This window comes from Phocoena sinus, chromosome 5 (genome assembly GCF_008692025.1).
Source record: "Phocoena sinus isolate mPhoSin1 chromosome 5, mPhoSin1.pri, whole genome shotgun sequence".
Lineage (NCBI taxonomy): Eukaryota > Metazoa > Chordata > Mammalia > Artiodactyla > Phocoenidae > Phocoena > Phocoena sinus.
This window is the reverse complement of record NC_045767.1, coordinates 122,398,400-122,415,068: the sequence shown is the minus strand read 5'-3', so window position 1 is coordinate 122,415,068 and position 16,669 is coordinate 122,398,400. Positions and strand designations below refer to the sequence as shown.

General features: G+C 41.8%; 1 protein-coding gene across 3 annotated transcripts; it reads right to left on the bottom strand.

Annotated features, from left to right (window-relative positions):
* Nucleotides 1-316: 316 nt before the first annotated feature.
* On the bottom strand, nt 317-13,563 carry ADH5 (alcohol dehydrogenase 5 (class III), chi polypeptide). Of its 3 annotated transcripts, none has more exons than XM_032632366.1 (9): nt 13,436-13,563; nt 10,412-10,513; nt 8,632-8,773; nt 7,660-7,747; nt 4,681-4,900; nt 4,270-4,530; nt 3,408-3,543; nt 751-889; nt 317-612 (listed from the first exon to the last, which is right to left on the bottom strand). In XM_032632366.1, exons 1-9 carry the CDS (start codon nt 13,445-13,447, stop codon nt 588-590), a joined length of 1,125 nt encoding a protein of 374 aa, XP_032488257.1. In that variant the 5' UTR covers nt 13,448-13,563; the 3' UTR covers nt 317-587. The 3 variants fall into 3 exon arrangements, with proteins under 3 accessions (XP_032488257.1, XP_032488259.1, XP_032488258.1); XM_032632368.1 differs by lacking the exon at nt 13,436-13,563 and adding an exon at nt 13,123-13,280; XM_032632367.1 differs by lacking the exon at nt 4,270-4,530.
* Between the last annotated feature and the right edge of the window lie 3,106 nt (nt 13,564-16,669).

Below are 16,669 nucleotides of genomic sequence, written 5' to 3'. Positions count from 1 at the left end.
GGGCCAGATGTCATACTAGGAATTAGGAGTCTAAGTCTGAACAATGCATGGTACTTGCCCACAAGGAGATAATCTCACAGAAGCAGATTTGGGTTCTGATTAACTGTGCTACTGCTGATTGGAGACATCTGTTCTTTAGTAAATGGGCCTGAGACCCTTAAAAGTTAAGCGAAAGTTACCAAGGACAGTAGAAGACAAGGTTCAGATACTCACCACCGCCCTTCTTCCTCCATCTTTCCTTTAAAGAATGAAGTTAATGGGGAGAGCAACGATGACAAAGAATTTGACATACAACAGAGCTGACAACTTCCACACATATGCAGAAATTCCTTTTATTATGTTAAAAATATTCCTTAATGAGCCAGCAATTATTTATGTGAAGAGTCCAGAAAACAGACTTATGACAGTATTAGCCTTATCCTTGATTAGACATTTATGAATTTATACAGAAAACATTATTCCCCAGAGTCAGTTAATGAAGGTCTAAGAAGCTGTGAACTTGAAAGAGCTCCTTCCTGCTTGTCTGGCTGCTCCAATCAGACCACAAGACTTAGTTACAAGGATGGAAGAATTTTTCTCTTTTGAATTTAAAGCTTTAAAACAGTTCGGATGCTGTAAGAGAAGAAAGCAATAAACAGGTTCTGAATGATTTCTTTGAAGACCACTAAAACTGTTTTTTTTACCCTTCTCCCTCCATAAGCCCCAAATCATTACCACATTCTACATTAAACAGCTAAAGAGAAAGCTCACCTCTTTCCTGCATGCATCAGTTCAAAGGCTTCGTTAATTTGGTCAAAAGGCAAATTGTGAGTCACAAATTCATCAATCTTTATTTTTTTGGACATATATTCGGACACCAACTTTGGGATGCTTTCTACACTCTTCCATCCTAAAAGAAATCATACATCTATTCATTAAGTTTTCCAACAAATCTCTACAGTATGCTTATTACTTAGTGGGTGACAAAGACATTTAAGAGAATGAATTTTTTCACGAACTAAAGAGGAATGAAAAACTTCAAAATCAGCATAGAGAGGAAGAAGAAATGCACATCTTTAATAAAGAAAAAAATAAATGCCTTTTGAGCACTTGCCTTTTTCTGTATTAAGGTTTACTAAAATCTCATTAAATCTTAATGGAGATTTTTAAACCATACAGGATAGAAGTCTCAGAATAAGCTTATTTAAGTCCACAACAGCAAAGATTTCTGTAATCGTGAAATTCAAGGAAGAAAAAAACTGATGTGATACATGACTATTTCTGTGGTTTTAATTTCAACAATAAGGATACCATCGCAGAAGAGAAAACTGAAATTGAAAAGCAAAGTAGGTGATCTTTAGTTACAGGTTACGATTTTAAACAAAATCAGATCCTTCAATTTCTCACTTGTGTTGAAAGAAGCAGTAAATCAACAAAGAAGCCTTCCCACCTTTTAAACCAGGGAGTCTTTGGACCACATTTCAAACCTCTTTTGAGCCTTTCCCAAATCTCCCTTCTTGTGTCCTCTACCAGTTACCCTTTCCTTCCAAACTGCAGTGCTTTTTTTTCTCCTTTAAATCTCCTAGTAACTGAGACAACCATAGCCACTGCCATTCCCTCAACTGAAACTTCTGTTTACATTTGTGAGTCATATTTTAGCAACACCCATGGAGCCCCAAGGCTCCAGCTTATTTCCCAATAAGCATGTGCTTGGATGAGGCTTCAGTGAGAGATGACTACCAAACCCCCTGGCTCAGTCTCCCAGACTAAGAACACCCTTTCAAATACAGCTATGGACCCTGAGATGATGCCCCTGAGCTGCACGTATGGCTCTGAAAGTCTGTCCTAAAATACTCAAGTGCAGCATACGTGTAGCGGTTTGGAAAAGAGGGTTTAGTCAGCTTGACCTTTGCCTTGACAAATTCTGTAGTATAAGGAAGGAAAACTTTGACCAAACCCCTCATTTTTCATACTTTCCTAATCTTTTCTTTTGGCCTTGAAACAAAAGCTGGCATGAGGTAGGGGACACTTTGCTTAAACACAGATCATTAAAAACTCATGCTATTAGAGAATGGACTTGAGGACACGGGGAGGGGGAAGGGTAAGCTGGGACGAAGTAACAGAGTGTCATGGAGTTATATACACTACCAAATGTAAAAAAGATAGCTTGTGGAAGCAGCCGCATAGCACAGGAGATCAGCTCTGTGCTTTGTGACCACCTAGAGGGGTGGGATAGGGAGGGTGGGAGGAAGACGAAAGAGGGAGGAGATAGGGGGATATATGTATATGCATAGCTGATTACTTTGTTATACAGCAGAAACTAACACACCATTGTAAAGCAATTATACTCCAATAAAAATGTTAAAAAAAAAAGAAATGCAAATTCTTGAGGAAAAAAACCCCTCAAGCTATGTAATTCTCTTTCCTTAGGAGGATGGTAAGGATATAAATATATTTTTTAAAAATCTATGAAAAACTTTAGATTTCATTTATTCACAACAGTTGGGATATACAAACATGGTTTTTTTTTTTTTAAATAAACAGTTGGTTTTTTTAATAGTTTTTTTAAGATGTTGGGGGTAGGAGTTAATTAATTAATTAATTTTCGCTGTGTTGGGTCTTCTTCTGTGCGAGGGCTTTCTCTAGTTGTGGCAAGCGGGCGCCACTCTTCATCATGGTGCGTGGGCCTCTCACTATCGTGGCCTCTCTTGTTGCGGAGCACAGGCTCCAGACGTGCAGCCTCAGTAGTTGTGGCTCACGGGCCTAGTTGCTCTGCGGCATATGGGATCCTCCCAGACCAGGGCTCGAACCCGTGTCCCCTGCATTAGCAGGCAGATTCTCAACCACTGTGGCACCATGGACGCCCCTACAAACATGTTTTGTCTTTTCTCTTCTCTAGCTGAGCAACCTTGAAAAAGGTGGAAACTTTCTCAGCATTCTGCTGGTAGTTAGGCAACCCCAAACCACCACATACTTTTAGGATCATACAAGGGAAAAATGATCAGTCTGGCAGCTTTTCAATTTTGTTGTAAGGTTTTGTCAAATTTAATATTTTCAGTTTAAGACTTAGTATTGGTTACTGCTGAAATCAGTACTATTCAGACGGAAGTATGATCACATCCAGGGATCACTGTACTCTCTGGAAAAATGAGTAAAAAATGCCAATAACCTATGTAAGTCCACAACACGGCACAGGGTGGCTGATACTGTCGTTTGCTTATCCTGTAACCAGCTTCTCACTCCTGACCTACCCTCAACTATTTCATTAACAGAATATTAATATTTTTTTCAATGTGTAAGAAGTAGCCTTGTGTTTCAGGAGAAGCTGAGCACCTCCCCAGTCCCAGGGGTAAATGCTGACTGGGATTAAAATTCTGCCAATGGAAGTAACAAAAGAGAAAATGTACTCATCTCATCCACCAAATTACCTCCAAAGGCAGTGCCTTTCCACGTGCGGCCTGTTACCAGCTGGAATGGACGAGTGGCAACTTCTTCACCTGAGGCAGCTACTCCAACCACCACGCTGACGCCCCAGCCTTTGTGGCAGGCCTCCAGCGCTGCTCTCTGCAGGCAAATCACAGAGGTCAGTGCACTGTGCTGAGAATATCTGCTTCCCCAGAAACTTCCGGGGGAGAGGGGTGGTACAGAGCTTTATTAGAAAAACGGCAACAAAATGTCCAAAGTGAGTATTTAGTAAGTTTAATTTTATTGAACAATTTTAACAGGTATTTTAAAAAATTTACGAACTTGGCCCAACACTGACACAAATTGAAAGAATAAAAAGCTTTCATTTGTTATTTTAAAAAGTAAATCTTAGCTCAAAATTCTAAAGGCTTAATAATGGCAGCAGAGAAGTAACAGTTATACTTCTGCTGAGTGTCTACTTTGTGTCAGGTACCTACGGTTACTATCTGCATTTTACACATAAGGAAACAGGTTTAAAGAAGTTAAGTAGTTGCTCAAGGTCACTGAGTTAGTAAGTGGACATATATCTAATTCCAAAGCCCATGTTCTCTACAGCTGCATCATTTTGCCTTTTCATTTAATGAAACATACTCTGAGATTTATGTGTACACTGAAAGGCAAAGAAACATTTCCCTTCATCTTTCCCTTGTATCATTTCCAATTTCTAGTTCATGTAGTCATTTTCCCTTCTAATAATTCTTATCAGGGAATTCAAGACTTTTCCTTTACAAAACAAAACAATTTTTGACCTTAATTAAGGAAATTACATTTAAAAAAAGCAGCCCCCACCCCCCCACCACTTGGAATGAAGCCAAGCATACTCACCATGACTTTAACGTTACCAATACACTCAAAGGAATAGTCCACTCCCCCATCAGTCATCTCAATGAGCACTTCCTGGATAGGTTTACTGAAGTCCTGGGGGTTAATACACTCAGAGGCCCCAAACTCCTTAGCCCTTGTGAATTTATCTTTATTGATGTCCACACCAATGATCCGGGATGCACCAGCCACCTTACAGCCCATGATAACTGCCAATCCAACTCCTCCCAGGCCAAAGACGGCACAAGTAGAGCCAGGCTCCACCTAATAGTAAAGATAGTCTATAAGGTACTCATTTCACAAGAGTCAAGGAAATCATTAGTTTTCTTACTGTTTGGGCCAATTTCACTATTCCAGCAAGGCTTTGTTGTATGAAATTAGAAGGTGGACGCTAAAACCCAGGCCACCACTTACCTTGGCAGTGTTCACAGCAGCACCGTAACCAGTTGAAATGCCACAACCCAGAAGGCAGACTTTATCCAAAGGGGCTAAAGGATCAATTTTAGCAACAGAGATATCAGCCACAACTGTGTATTCAGAAAATGTGCTGGTTCCCATGTAATGTAAAATTGTCTTTCCTTTACAAGTAAATCTGCTAGTGCCATCTGGCATTAATCCTTTCCCTTGAGTGACTCTGAAGAAAATAAAAAAGGAAGAAGGTAGGGTAGAATCAAGTTTCCTAAAATGCACAGGAAAAAGAAATCAATTTTTAAAATAATGACCAGTAAACAGAAGAGTGTGCTAAGACCAGAAGTCTAATTTCTAATATATTCATTAATAATTTAGCACCTTTCAGCAATGCCTTATTAGGAAAACTTCTAAAAGAATTATAATCTTACCTATCTTCTTCCAGCATTCAATACGCTTCTGGATTATACTGTCAGAGTATTGAATAATTTTAACAGGTACAATTTATGGCTCAGATGAAATGATTTTAAAATTCCATCGTAAAACTCTGTGACCAAATATAACTTCATAAAGCCAAAACCAGCATCTACACAGCAAAGATTACAAGCAACTATCCACATCAGCTGATGAAAGATGTCCACACTGGCTGATTTAGACCTTTCAGGAGGCCTATTTCAAAAGTGTAGCTCTCACCACTGATATGATACATGGTAACAAAAATTATTTTTGATATTCTAAATAGGTGATGTAACATCTTGCTCAGGAACATGGGCCCTAAAGGCAGACACACTTGTGCTCAAATCCCACGTGCTCCTAGGCAAGTGAATTAACTTTTGTGCCTTAGTTTCCTCACCAGAAAATCAGAGAAATCTATCTTTCTTAGACGTTGCTATAAAGATCAAATGAGGTTATGTAAAGCACTAGCACTGTGCCTGGCACAGAGTGCTTAATATATGTTATTTTAACAAAAATAAACACTACAATTTGATGTACATTCTTGGACAAATCCTTTGGAATACATGTGAATAAATAAATATATATAGATGAAGAAAAATGGATTGCCTCTTGATTCAAGAATAAGTACATTTCCTTTGGGAGAAAAACAAAAGTATGATCAGAAACAAACAACAAATAGGTGACAAAGCTCTACCATAAATAACTTGTATCTTTATGAGAGCAAGTTAAGTTTGTTTAGCTCTGAATGTGAGAAATTGCTCCTGTCCCAGAAGAGTTTCTTGAGCAAAAGGTGATATGGGATGTATTTTAAGCTTTGAAAGGACTTGTCCTTCTAAAAGGTTACAGACAGCCACAAAAAAACCTATTACCATTATTATATCTGACATGTCAAAATTTTTTCAGACCGTGTTTGGAATTCCCTTTCAAAATGACTAGTTCTTTTTCTTTTTTCAGTTCTAGCTTTTTTTTTTTTTTTGCGGTACGCAGGCCTCTCATTGCTGTGGCCTCTCCCGTTGCGGAGCACAGGCTCAGCAGCCATGGCTCACGGGCCCAGCTGCTCCGCGGCATGTGGGATCCTCCCAGACCGGGACACGAACCCATGTCCCCTGCATCGGCAGGCAGACTCTCAACCACTGCGCCACCAGGGAAGCCCAGTTCTAGCTTTTTAACTGGATTTACGTGATAAAACAAATGGAACCTTATTTCCAAAAATAGAAACTGGGCTTCCCTGGTGGCGCAGTGGTTGAGAGTCCGCCTGCCGATGCAGGGGACGCGGGTTCGTGCCCCGGTCCGGGAGGGTCCCACATGCCGCGGAGTGGCTGGCCCGTGACCCATGGCTGCTGAGCCTGCGCGTCCGGAGCCTGTGCTCCGCAGCGGGAGAGGCCACAGCAGTGAGAGGCCCGCATAGCGCAAAAAAAAAAAAAAAAAAAAAAATAGAAACTAATTTTGTCAATGGCTTTAGAAAAAAATGCAAAAATAAACAGATCTCCCAAACACTGCTGGTGGGAGTATATCCCATGACTCAGCAATTTCAATCCTAGGGAAATACCCAAGAGAAAGTTGTGTATATGTCCATCAAGAGACACATATGAATGCTTATAGTGGCACTAATCACAACAGCTCCAAACTGGCAGCAACGTAAATGTCCATGAACAGGAGAACGGATTAACAGTGATTATCTGGAATGGAATGTGAAAGAAACAAAAGAAAATCACTGATGCACAGAGCAACCTGGATACATCTCAAAGGAAGCCAGACAAAAGAGCACATACTGCATAATTCTGTTTATATGAAGTCCTACAGTGAAAGATATCAAAATAGTGGTTAGCTTTGAGGGAGGCAGGTGTTGACTTGTATGGGACATGAAGAACTTTGTGGGCTGCTGGAAGGGTTCTCTATCTTGATCTGGGTGATGGTTATAACTATTAGGTGTGTATATGTATAAAAATTCATGGAGCTGTACACTTAAGATCTGTATAATTACTTCATTATATGTATGTTCTACTTCAATAAAAAAGACAAAAAAGGGGCGAACAGACACAAGATCTTAAATGCCTTGAAGTTCTTTAAGTGTGTTACCTTGCTACAATCAAATAACCACCTTTTCTGTGTCAAAAGGTTATGTTATCTCTTGTAGTCTTCCCAAAACCTTATGAGCTAAGTTTTATTACTTCGATTTCATGGACAATAAAATGGCTCATAAAAATGACTTCATTTAATTTCATAAGCATGTCCCTCCTTACTACATATTTTGGCAAATTTAGCCTAGTGTTATGGAAAGAGAACGGGTTCAGACATTTGTGAGGTACCTCTTAACAGCTGATGATGCTGGGCACACCACTTAATTTCTGGGTCTAAATTTTCTCATCTATGAATATAGTGATAGCAGCGATAATGACAGGTTGCCCTAAAGATGGAATAATTCATGTAAAATGCCCTGTATAGATTGCCACATCATTACTTATTATCATGATATTATCATGATTAGTGTTACCTCTTGTTTTAAGAATAAAATAAAAAGATACTAACCTTATCTTCTGGCAAAGGTTCGTTTTAGGATTTAGACAAAATTTGCACTCTCCACACTGTGGGATGTAAAGTGGGATGACAGTATCACCTGGAAAACAAATGCAAGGACATTATCCTGAATAGGTAGCATCTGATTCTAAATGAATACATCAGCCCCTGCAAATTCCCTTTTTTTTTTTTAATTAAAAAAATTTTATTTATTTATTTTTGGCCGCGTTGGGTCTTCGTTGCTGTGTGCAGGCTTTCTCTAGTTGCGGTAAGAAGGGGCTACTCTTCGTTGCGGTGCATGGGCTTCTCATTGTGGTGGCGTTTCTTGTCATGGAGCATGGGCTCTAGGCGCGCGGGTTTCAGTAGTTGTGGCTTGCGGGCTCTAGAGTGCGGGCTCAGTAGTGTGGCACACGGGCTTAGCTGCTCTGGAGCATGTGGGATCTTCCTGGACCAGGGCTCGAACCCTTGTCCCTTGCACTGGCAGGCAGATTCTTAACCACTGCTCCACCAGGGAAGTCCCCCAAATTCCCATTCTTGTCAACCCATGCAGCTTTGCAAAGTTAACAACTTTAAGACCTAGAACTTTACCTACATGACATCATTCAGACACTGCCTGACTATGCAAAAAATACAAGCTTCAAATTTTTGTCTAAGTGAAACTTTTAAAACAGTAAGTGGAGAACAAGGAGGTCATGTGCTTCAAAACACTGACTCAATGCATCTTCAAAAATTCTTGCTTAATTGGGCAAAATTTGCTTTGGAGATGTACTTAAACCATTTCAGATAAACAGCAGTCTGCATAATCAGAGAGAAAGAAACTCTCAAATATTTGTGCTTTTCAGATGAGGCGTATAAAATCAATCTGACAACTTACTTAGGCAATAACTTATTCACAAATAAACAATGTATAAGTTATCAGAAACATAATTTCCCTATAGAAATAAACCAAAATTGTAAAATAAGTGATTCAAATACTCTCCTTACCTGCCTTCAGCTTAGTAACTCCTTCACCAACACTTTCCACAATTCCAGCACCTTCATGTCCCAAGATCACTGGAAAACTCCCCTCAGGATCAGCCCCACTCAGGGTATAGGCGTCAGTGTGGCAAACTGCAGTGGCAATAATCTAACAGGGTATTAACGTGTCTACATGTGTGTGCATGCGATTCAGTGAGGCATAGGTGGAGGCACTTTTAATAACATTTTATTGATTAGAAGATACAATTCTTTCATATTTTAACCTCTCTAAAATCAGCATATGCTTATACTCTATGGCATCTTAATTAGAACTGGCAGCATTTTCTTAGTGGTACTTAAAAGTAACGGTGCATTTATAGGCAATGAAACATGGTACATCTATTCTCCTTTTCGGTGCATGTTAGCAAGAGAAGGTAAACAAGGTGATGTTTTGGGCACTGTGCCGTCTGCAGGTGTGGAGAGGAACATCCCCTGTGTGCAAAAGCAGGTGGAACCCATCTCACTGCTGGCCTCCTCCTAACTGCTGGGGAATGCGATTTCTAAAAAGGTATTGGCTATTTCTGAAATACGTCAGCCTGCTTGGTCTGGGCCAAAACTCAGAGGTTTTACTGGAACCAACTCCCCTTTTAGCAGCCACACACAATTTCTACTTAAATAAGCCCTTTATCCCGATTTCTCTAGCCTTCAAGCATCTCTCACTTCTCCAAACTACCAAAAGCACAGAAAGGAAAAGTCTTGGGGGTGTCTGTATTTATGCTTCTATGCTTCTCACAAATATATCCAATTACAATGTAACATTCTTGGCTGTTTGTTAGCAGTTTCCCAAGGAAGACTGCTGAACTCAGTGTGCCCGATACGGCTCATTTTAGTACATCCAGGACCAACATTTTCTTTTCTAGTAGCAAAATCACAACCAGGCTGATTTCTGAACTTAAAGAAAAACATACACACTAGTCTAAGATTTCAGATCCCTGGGCCTGGGTTAAAAGGATCTGGAAGTTATTTGGCTCTGGCTTCTCGACCTGTTCAGTGTGACCCCTGGGAACCTGAGAATTGGAAGTGGGATGGGGAAAGTATACTCCAATTCACAGCAAAAAATGCTTATTTTTTCTAGAGGTTAGTTTTATTCAATGTTCAGTACTTTAAAGCACTGATTTTATATGAAAACAAGTACAGAGGAGAATGCCAGAATATCCAGCTGCCTGCCTTGTGCAGTATGACTCTCTCTAGGGCTAACTTCAACTTCCCTGCCACAGCAGAGGTTGAGAAGCACTGCAATAGTGAATCCCCTGAACCCTGGCCTTGTCTCCAAGGGTCAGTACATTTTAAAGCTCTCTTAGCAAGCTTACTTCACTTGCTTGTTGGTCTAATCAATTAGGAGCCTCTTCCTAAATCTTATTTGAAGTTTCTTCCAACAATCCAAAGACCATTTCTTTCTTCTTTTGTTTCTAATGTGTCACCATAGATTTTAACTTATGGGATCAGCAGAAAGGGGAGCATCCTACCAATCCACCTTAAACCCAGACTACAGAAGATAAATTGCAGTAATCCAATGATCCATGCAGAAGGCTGCTCAGCACAACACCAAAGCTCAAAAGATGGGAGAAGGCTGCTGCAAAGGTGAGAGGGATAAAATAAGAGGCTGTGATTCCAAGGTTGGATGACCTTCAATACCTTCTCCTTGACATTGTCCTTTGGGATTTCTCCTCTGCAGACCTCAGAGGACTCATCTATCCAGAGACCTAATTGTAAGCCTTTTTCCCCAGTGCCTTGGATGTTTCGTTACCTTAATTCGAACTTCATGAGCCTTTGGGGGTGCCACCTCTATCTCCTCTATAGAGAGAGGCTTTCTAGCCTCCCAGGCAACCGCAGCCTTACATTTGATAACCTGAAATGGGGAAAACAGAGCAAGATGTTTATCCTCCTGAACTAGTAACAAACTACTTATTAGTTAATTTAGATGCTGGTGAATGCTAATCTTAGAAAGTACATCACAAATAAGACACATATAACTCTAAGTGATATGGAGAACTGTCTGGCACGTGTTTATACTTCATATAAATGATATTCATTAAAAAGATTTAATCGAGATGGCCACATGAAGTTTAATTCAGGAATTCCCTGGCAGTCCCGTGGTTAGGACTCGGCGCTTTCACAGCTGGGGCCCACTTTCAATCCCTGTTCCGGGGAAACTAAGATCCCTGCAAACCGCATGCCCCCCACCCCATAAAAAAAATAAAGTTTCACTCATCAAATATTTAATGACCCTCTACAATGCATAAACAGGAGCTGGTTAACAATACAGGTTCCAAGAAAATCTGATTCAGTAGTCTGGTATCAGACCAAGGAATCTGAATGCTTAAGATGTGCCCTATGAAATTCTTTTGCTCAGGCTGGTTTAAGTAACACTGGTTTAGTGCAAAACTGCACGGTGGGAAGGAGCGTAAGGAAAAGTATCAGAATGGGGGAATTAAAAAAACCCTACATCTATCCCTTTCAACTGTGCTATCCAACACAGTAGCCACTTGCCACGTGTGGCTTTTGAGTGCTTGAAAAATGGCCAGTCTGAACTGAGATAAGCTGTAAGTAGGAAATATACCCAGATTTTGAAGAGTTAGTATAAAAAAATTTAAATATTTCAATAATATTAAAAAATATTGATTACATGTTGCGATAGTATTTTGACTACATTGGGTTAAGTTTTAATCCAATTTAATACCGTTTGAATGTGGCTAATAGAAAACTTAAAATTATATATGTGACTCATACTGTATTTCTATAGTATAGTGCCACGTCAGAGTCTAGTCAGGACACTCCTCCTTTACCAGAGAATGAAGTGTAATAAGGAAGGTTTTGACTCGTTCACATAATGCTTATGAAACATGTTCACAGAATAAAGATTGCACTGGGTTTACAGGAGACAGACTCGAAAGCTAACGATTACAAAAAGTGTGATTTAAAGGGATAGGCACAAAGTGCTACAGAATGCAAAATGTGGAAAAAGAGTGTAACTTTGGTTGGTGGGTTTGGGAAAGCGTCACTTTCAACTGGGATGCGGAAAGATGAGGAAGAGTTAGTTACATAAAGATAAAATATCTACATATAGAGTGACTGTGAATGGTGAATATGAAGGCCCTTATACAGTCCTTGATACAGTGTAGCTTTGCAGAAATAAGGTGGCAGTTATTAGTAGCAAGAGAACAAAGAGTAGAGGAAAAGAACTGAACTATGTAGAAGGATGAGTGGCTTGTGTTAATTGGCGAGGCTGGAAATGATCACTTTAAAAATTAAAATGTAGATATTAAATCTGATCAATCAATCTGGTAAAAAAAATTCATACATTGCATTAGAATCTTTTTTCACCTCAATGTACCATAAATTTCAAAACAAAACTCCAAAGGTAAAATTCAGAATACTAACAATGAAGTCACATATTCTAGAGATCTGAAGCAACAAGAATAAATCATCCATAATCTAAGCTTTATTTAAGTCCCTTCTCCACCCTCTTAAAGCATATGTGAAAGTTTAACCTTTTCCTGTCAATTCTAAACAAAACAAAGCCCCACACTAAATCCACACGCAAATGCTCTACTTCAACATCTGAACTATCACAGGAATTATAATTTTTCACATTCTCTGCTGAAGACACTTGGTAATAAGGAAAAAAACCTGCCAACTTGTTAAATCTGAAAGATCGTTTAGAATTTACCATTTCTATTCAAGTCCAAATCTTTTTAGAAAATCTGTTTGCAAAGCATTAAAACAATCAGCAACTTTAGACGGATTAATCATATTACTCATATATTTCTGCCTTTGTTTACTGTCTAACGTGTATATCAGGAACTTGCAATTATAGTCTGTTGCACAGGGTTCGGAACCCCGGCTCACTATGTTTAGTGTTATCACTAAGCACGACAAACCTCTAAGCCTCAAGTTTTTGGTCTGTAAAATGGGCTACTACATTGCATAGCTGTTATGTGAGGATTAAAGGAGGATATGTATAAAGCTCTGGTGCCCAAGTGCTCCAAAACGTTACCGAAAGGGCTCTTAGGAGCCTTCCAAAAATACATTCCTGGGTCTTCCCTGGTGGCGCAGTGGTTGAGGGTCCGCCTGCCGATGCGGGGGGCGCGGGTTCGTGCCCCGGTCCGGGAGGATCCCGCGTGCCGTGGAGCGGCTGGGCCCGTGAGCCATGGCCGCTGGGCCTACGCGTCCGGAGCCTGTGCTCCGCGGCGGGAGAGGCCACAGCAGTGAGAGGCCCGCGTACCGAGAGAAAAAAAAAAAAAAAAAAAAAAATTCCTTGGTGGCACAGTAATAGCTCAATTATGAACTACTGTCGTGAAAAACAGGCAACGTAGGGGTTAGGAGCACGGGCTCAGGCTGCAGCTTTGCCACCGAAAAGTATGGCCCCGGGCAAGTTACTTATTTGTATGTACGCTAGGCGTGGCGGCCCCTAAGCCACCCCCAGAACACCAGGCTAGAGACCGACTCCCCCCTCACCTCCACTCTCCGGTTCTCCCCACCTCCACCCCGCTTCGGCTGTCCCAGAAAGAAGCAACAAAAACCCTCCCACGAACGGAGCCGAAACAAAGCTTCCTCCCTCCCTTCTTGCTGAACCGCTCGCCCGAAGCCCCGTTTCAGTTCCGGCAGCCGGAGGCCGTCTCAGGGCCAGGCCCCGCGCGTCTCCCCCTTACCTCCTGACTCCCCCCCCCCCACCCCCCGGTCCCCCCCCGGCCAGAGGCCCGGTTCTGCTCCATGGTTTCCCTCCCTCGCTTCCTTTTCTGGACTCAGCCAGAGTAGCAGCTGACAATACCTGGCTTGCCATCTTCTCGGATTCCGGTCAGCGCGAAGCGAGGACTCAGGAAGTTCCCCACCGCAACGAAAGGTCGAGGATGTGGGTGGGGCGCGCCGCCTGCGCCGGGGAGAGCGTGGAGGCGGGGTTTGCGGGGGCCGGGCCGTGAGGGGCGGGGCCTGGGGTGCGGCCCGCCCAACGTGCCAGCGGAGGCCCAGGTGGTCTCGCGGGGAGTTGGAGGGGTGTCAAGGAGGCTGGTTGGTGGCGGCAGCTTCGTGAGCCACGCTACAGGTACCCTGCACTATATCTGTCAGGAAAGGGTTTCCCCGTGTGACTGTAGCCCAGGCAGCGTCGATAAAGCTTACAAAGGAGAGTTGTGGAAGGTGAGGAGCCAGGAATTAAATTCTCTGGAAGCATGTGAGAAGCCATGAGAGGACTGCATCGTCTTTGTGCTCCTTCTACACACTTTGTGGGCACGTCTTGAGGGCGCAAGGCGAGTAAGATGCAGCTGTTCGAGGGAGTTTCCGTCAGCTGAGCTGTGTGAAGAAGAATAAAGGACACGCCCCAAACGGAGGCGCCTTCAGGAAACTTCCCAGGGTCAACTTGAAAAAAAACGCGCAAGGGACGACCAGTGAGTTTATTCAGTGTCCTGCTGGGGACTGTGGCGTGGGAGACAGACTCTCAGATAGCTCAGAAGAGTTGTCTTGGGAGGCCAATAGATATGTGATTTGGAGGAGGGAGGTCCATGTAATCCAGCGTGTTATCTCCTAGAAGGTTATTGCTAGTCCCGAGGAACGGTATCTTAAGTGAATGATTTTCGTGCATGGGAAGGTGTGAGAATCCAGGTTCATAAAAAAGTTTCTCTTGAAATATTTCTCACTATCTAAGGGCCTGTTTTCCCAGAGCACGGAGTGCCACTTTCCTGATCTTAACCCTGAATTCCTTTCAGGATGCACTGTAGGTCAGCGACTGCAGTGGCCAGTGACTCAATCCTTGCAGAATTGGATGGTGGGCAACATCCTTCACTTTACACCAGGCTCCTATACCAGCTGCTGCTGAAGGGTGAGTAGGATTTCTGATGGTGGTCGATAGGACATTGGGAGAGAACTTTGCAAGGAGAAGGGGGCAGGGAAAAATCTCTGAAACATGGATGCATTTGGTGTGTTTTAAGAGTGGACCAGAGTGTAGAGAGAGGGCGGATGAAGTATTTGCCAGTTTACTCTTAAACTCTGTTATGGATGCTGAATTTTATTAAAATGGCTTTACTGAACAGACCACTCTTCTTCCTTGCTGCTCAGTCTTTTTAATGGCTTTTTAATGGCTCCTTTCCCTCAGTATATACCTTAAGGGTTAGTGCTCCCAAAAAGTTTGTCCGAAGCCTTTCCTTTCACTCCACCCACTCATCTACACCATGGCTTTTAACTTCTATTTATATAAGGACCACTTCTAGATTATGAATCAGGATGGCTCCCAGTAAACTCCAGACTTGGGCACACAACTGCCTTCTAGACCTCTGCCTCCATTAGGATATCTCACAATTATCTCAGACTCAACTTGTCCCAGACTCATCCTGTCATCCTTTTTCCTTAAAGGTACTCTTTTTTCTGTCTTTGTGTGTATCACTGAAGGACCCAGATCTAATCATCAGACTACAGAAACCTTCCCCTTCTCCTACACCTTACCATTACATGACTAAAGGCCTATTTTTACCACCTTTTTACCCAATAAGTATATCATATGTGCCTTTCAACAAAAAATAACAAGGCATACTAAAAGGCAAAAAACACAGTTTGAAGAGACAGAGCAAGCATTAGAACCAGACTTTGATATTGCAGTGATGTTGACATTATCAGGAATTTAAAATAACTATGATTAATATGCTGAGGGTGCTAATGGAAAAAACAGACAATATGCAAGAACAGATGGATAATGTAAGCAGAAAGATGGAAATTCTAAGAAAGAAACAAAAAGAAATGCTAGAAATTAAAATCACTGAAATGGAAATGAAGAAAGCCTTTGGTTTTTTTTTTTTTTGCGGTATGCGGGCCTCTCACTGTTGTGGCCTCTCCCGTTGCGGAGCACAGACTCTGGACACGCAGGCTCAGCGGCCATGGCTCACGAGCCCAGCCACTCCGCGGCATGTGGGATCTTCCCAGACTGGGGCATGAACCTGTGTCCCCTGCATCCGCAGGCGGACTCTCAACCACTGCGCCACCAGGGAAGCCCTTTGTTAAAAAAAAAAAAAAGAAAAAATATTATTTATTTATTTATTTAGGCTGCATTGAGTCTTTGTTGCTGCACACAGGCTTTTCCCTAGTTGCGGCGAGCGGGGACTACTCTTCATTCCAGTGCATGGGCTTCTCATTGCAGTGGCTTCTCTTGCGGAGCACGGGCTCTAGGCACACAGGCTTCAGCAGTTGTGGCACGTGGGCTCAGTAGTTGTGGCTCGTGGACTCTAGAGTGCAGGCTCAGTAGTTGTGGTGCAAGGGCTTAGTTGCTCCGCAGCATGTGGCATCTTCCCAGACGAGGGATTGAACCCATGTCCCGTACATTGGCAGGCGGATTCTTAACCACTGAGCCACCAGGGAAGTGCCAGTGGGTTTATTTGTAGATTGTACATAGCTGAGGAAAAGATCTATGAGGTTGAAGATATGTCAGTAGAAACTTACTAAACTGAAAAGCAAACAGAAAAAAAAACTGAAATAAATGGAAAAGAATATCTAGGAGCTATGGGATAACTACAAAAGGCATAACATATACCTAATGAGAATGCCAGAAGAAGGAAGAGAAAGAAACAGGAGCAATATTTAGAGCAATAATGATTGAGAATTTCCTCAAGTTAATGTCAGACACTGAACCACAGATTAAAGAAGCTCAGAGATCACCAAGGAGGCTAATGCCAAAAAACAAAACAAAAATAAACAAACGAAAAAACTACACCTAGGCATAACATATTCAAGTGACAGAAAATCATAGATGAAAAAATCTTGAAAGAGGCCAGAGGGCAAAAAGCACCTTACCAAAAGAGGAGCAAAGATAAGAATTACAACCAATTTCTCCTCAGAAATCACCTATGCAAACACATAGTGAAGTGAAGTATATAAGTGTTGAGGGTAAAAACCTTCCAATCTAGAATTCTGTGTCCTGTGACTTTATCCTTTAAAAGTGAAGGAGAGATAAAGACTTTCTTAGACAGAGAACCATTGAGGAAATTTGTTGCCAGAAGACCTGTCTTACAAGAAGTGTTAAAAGAAG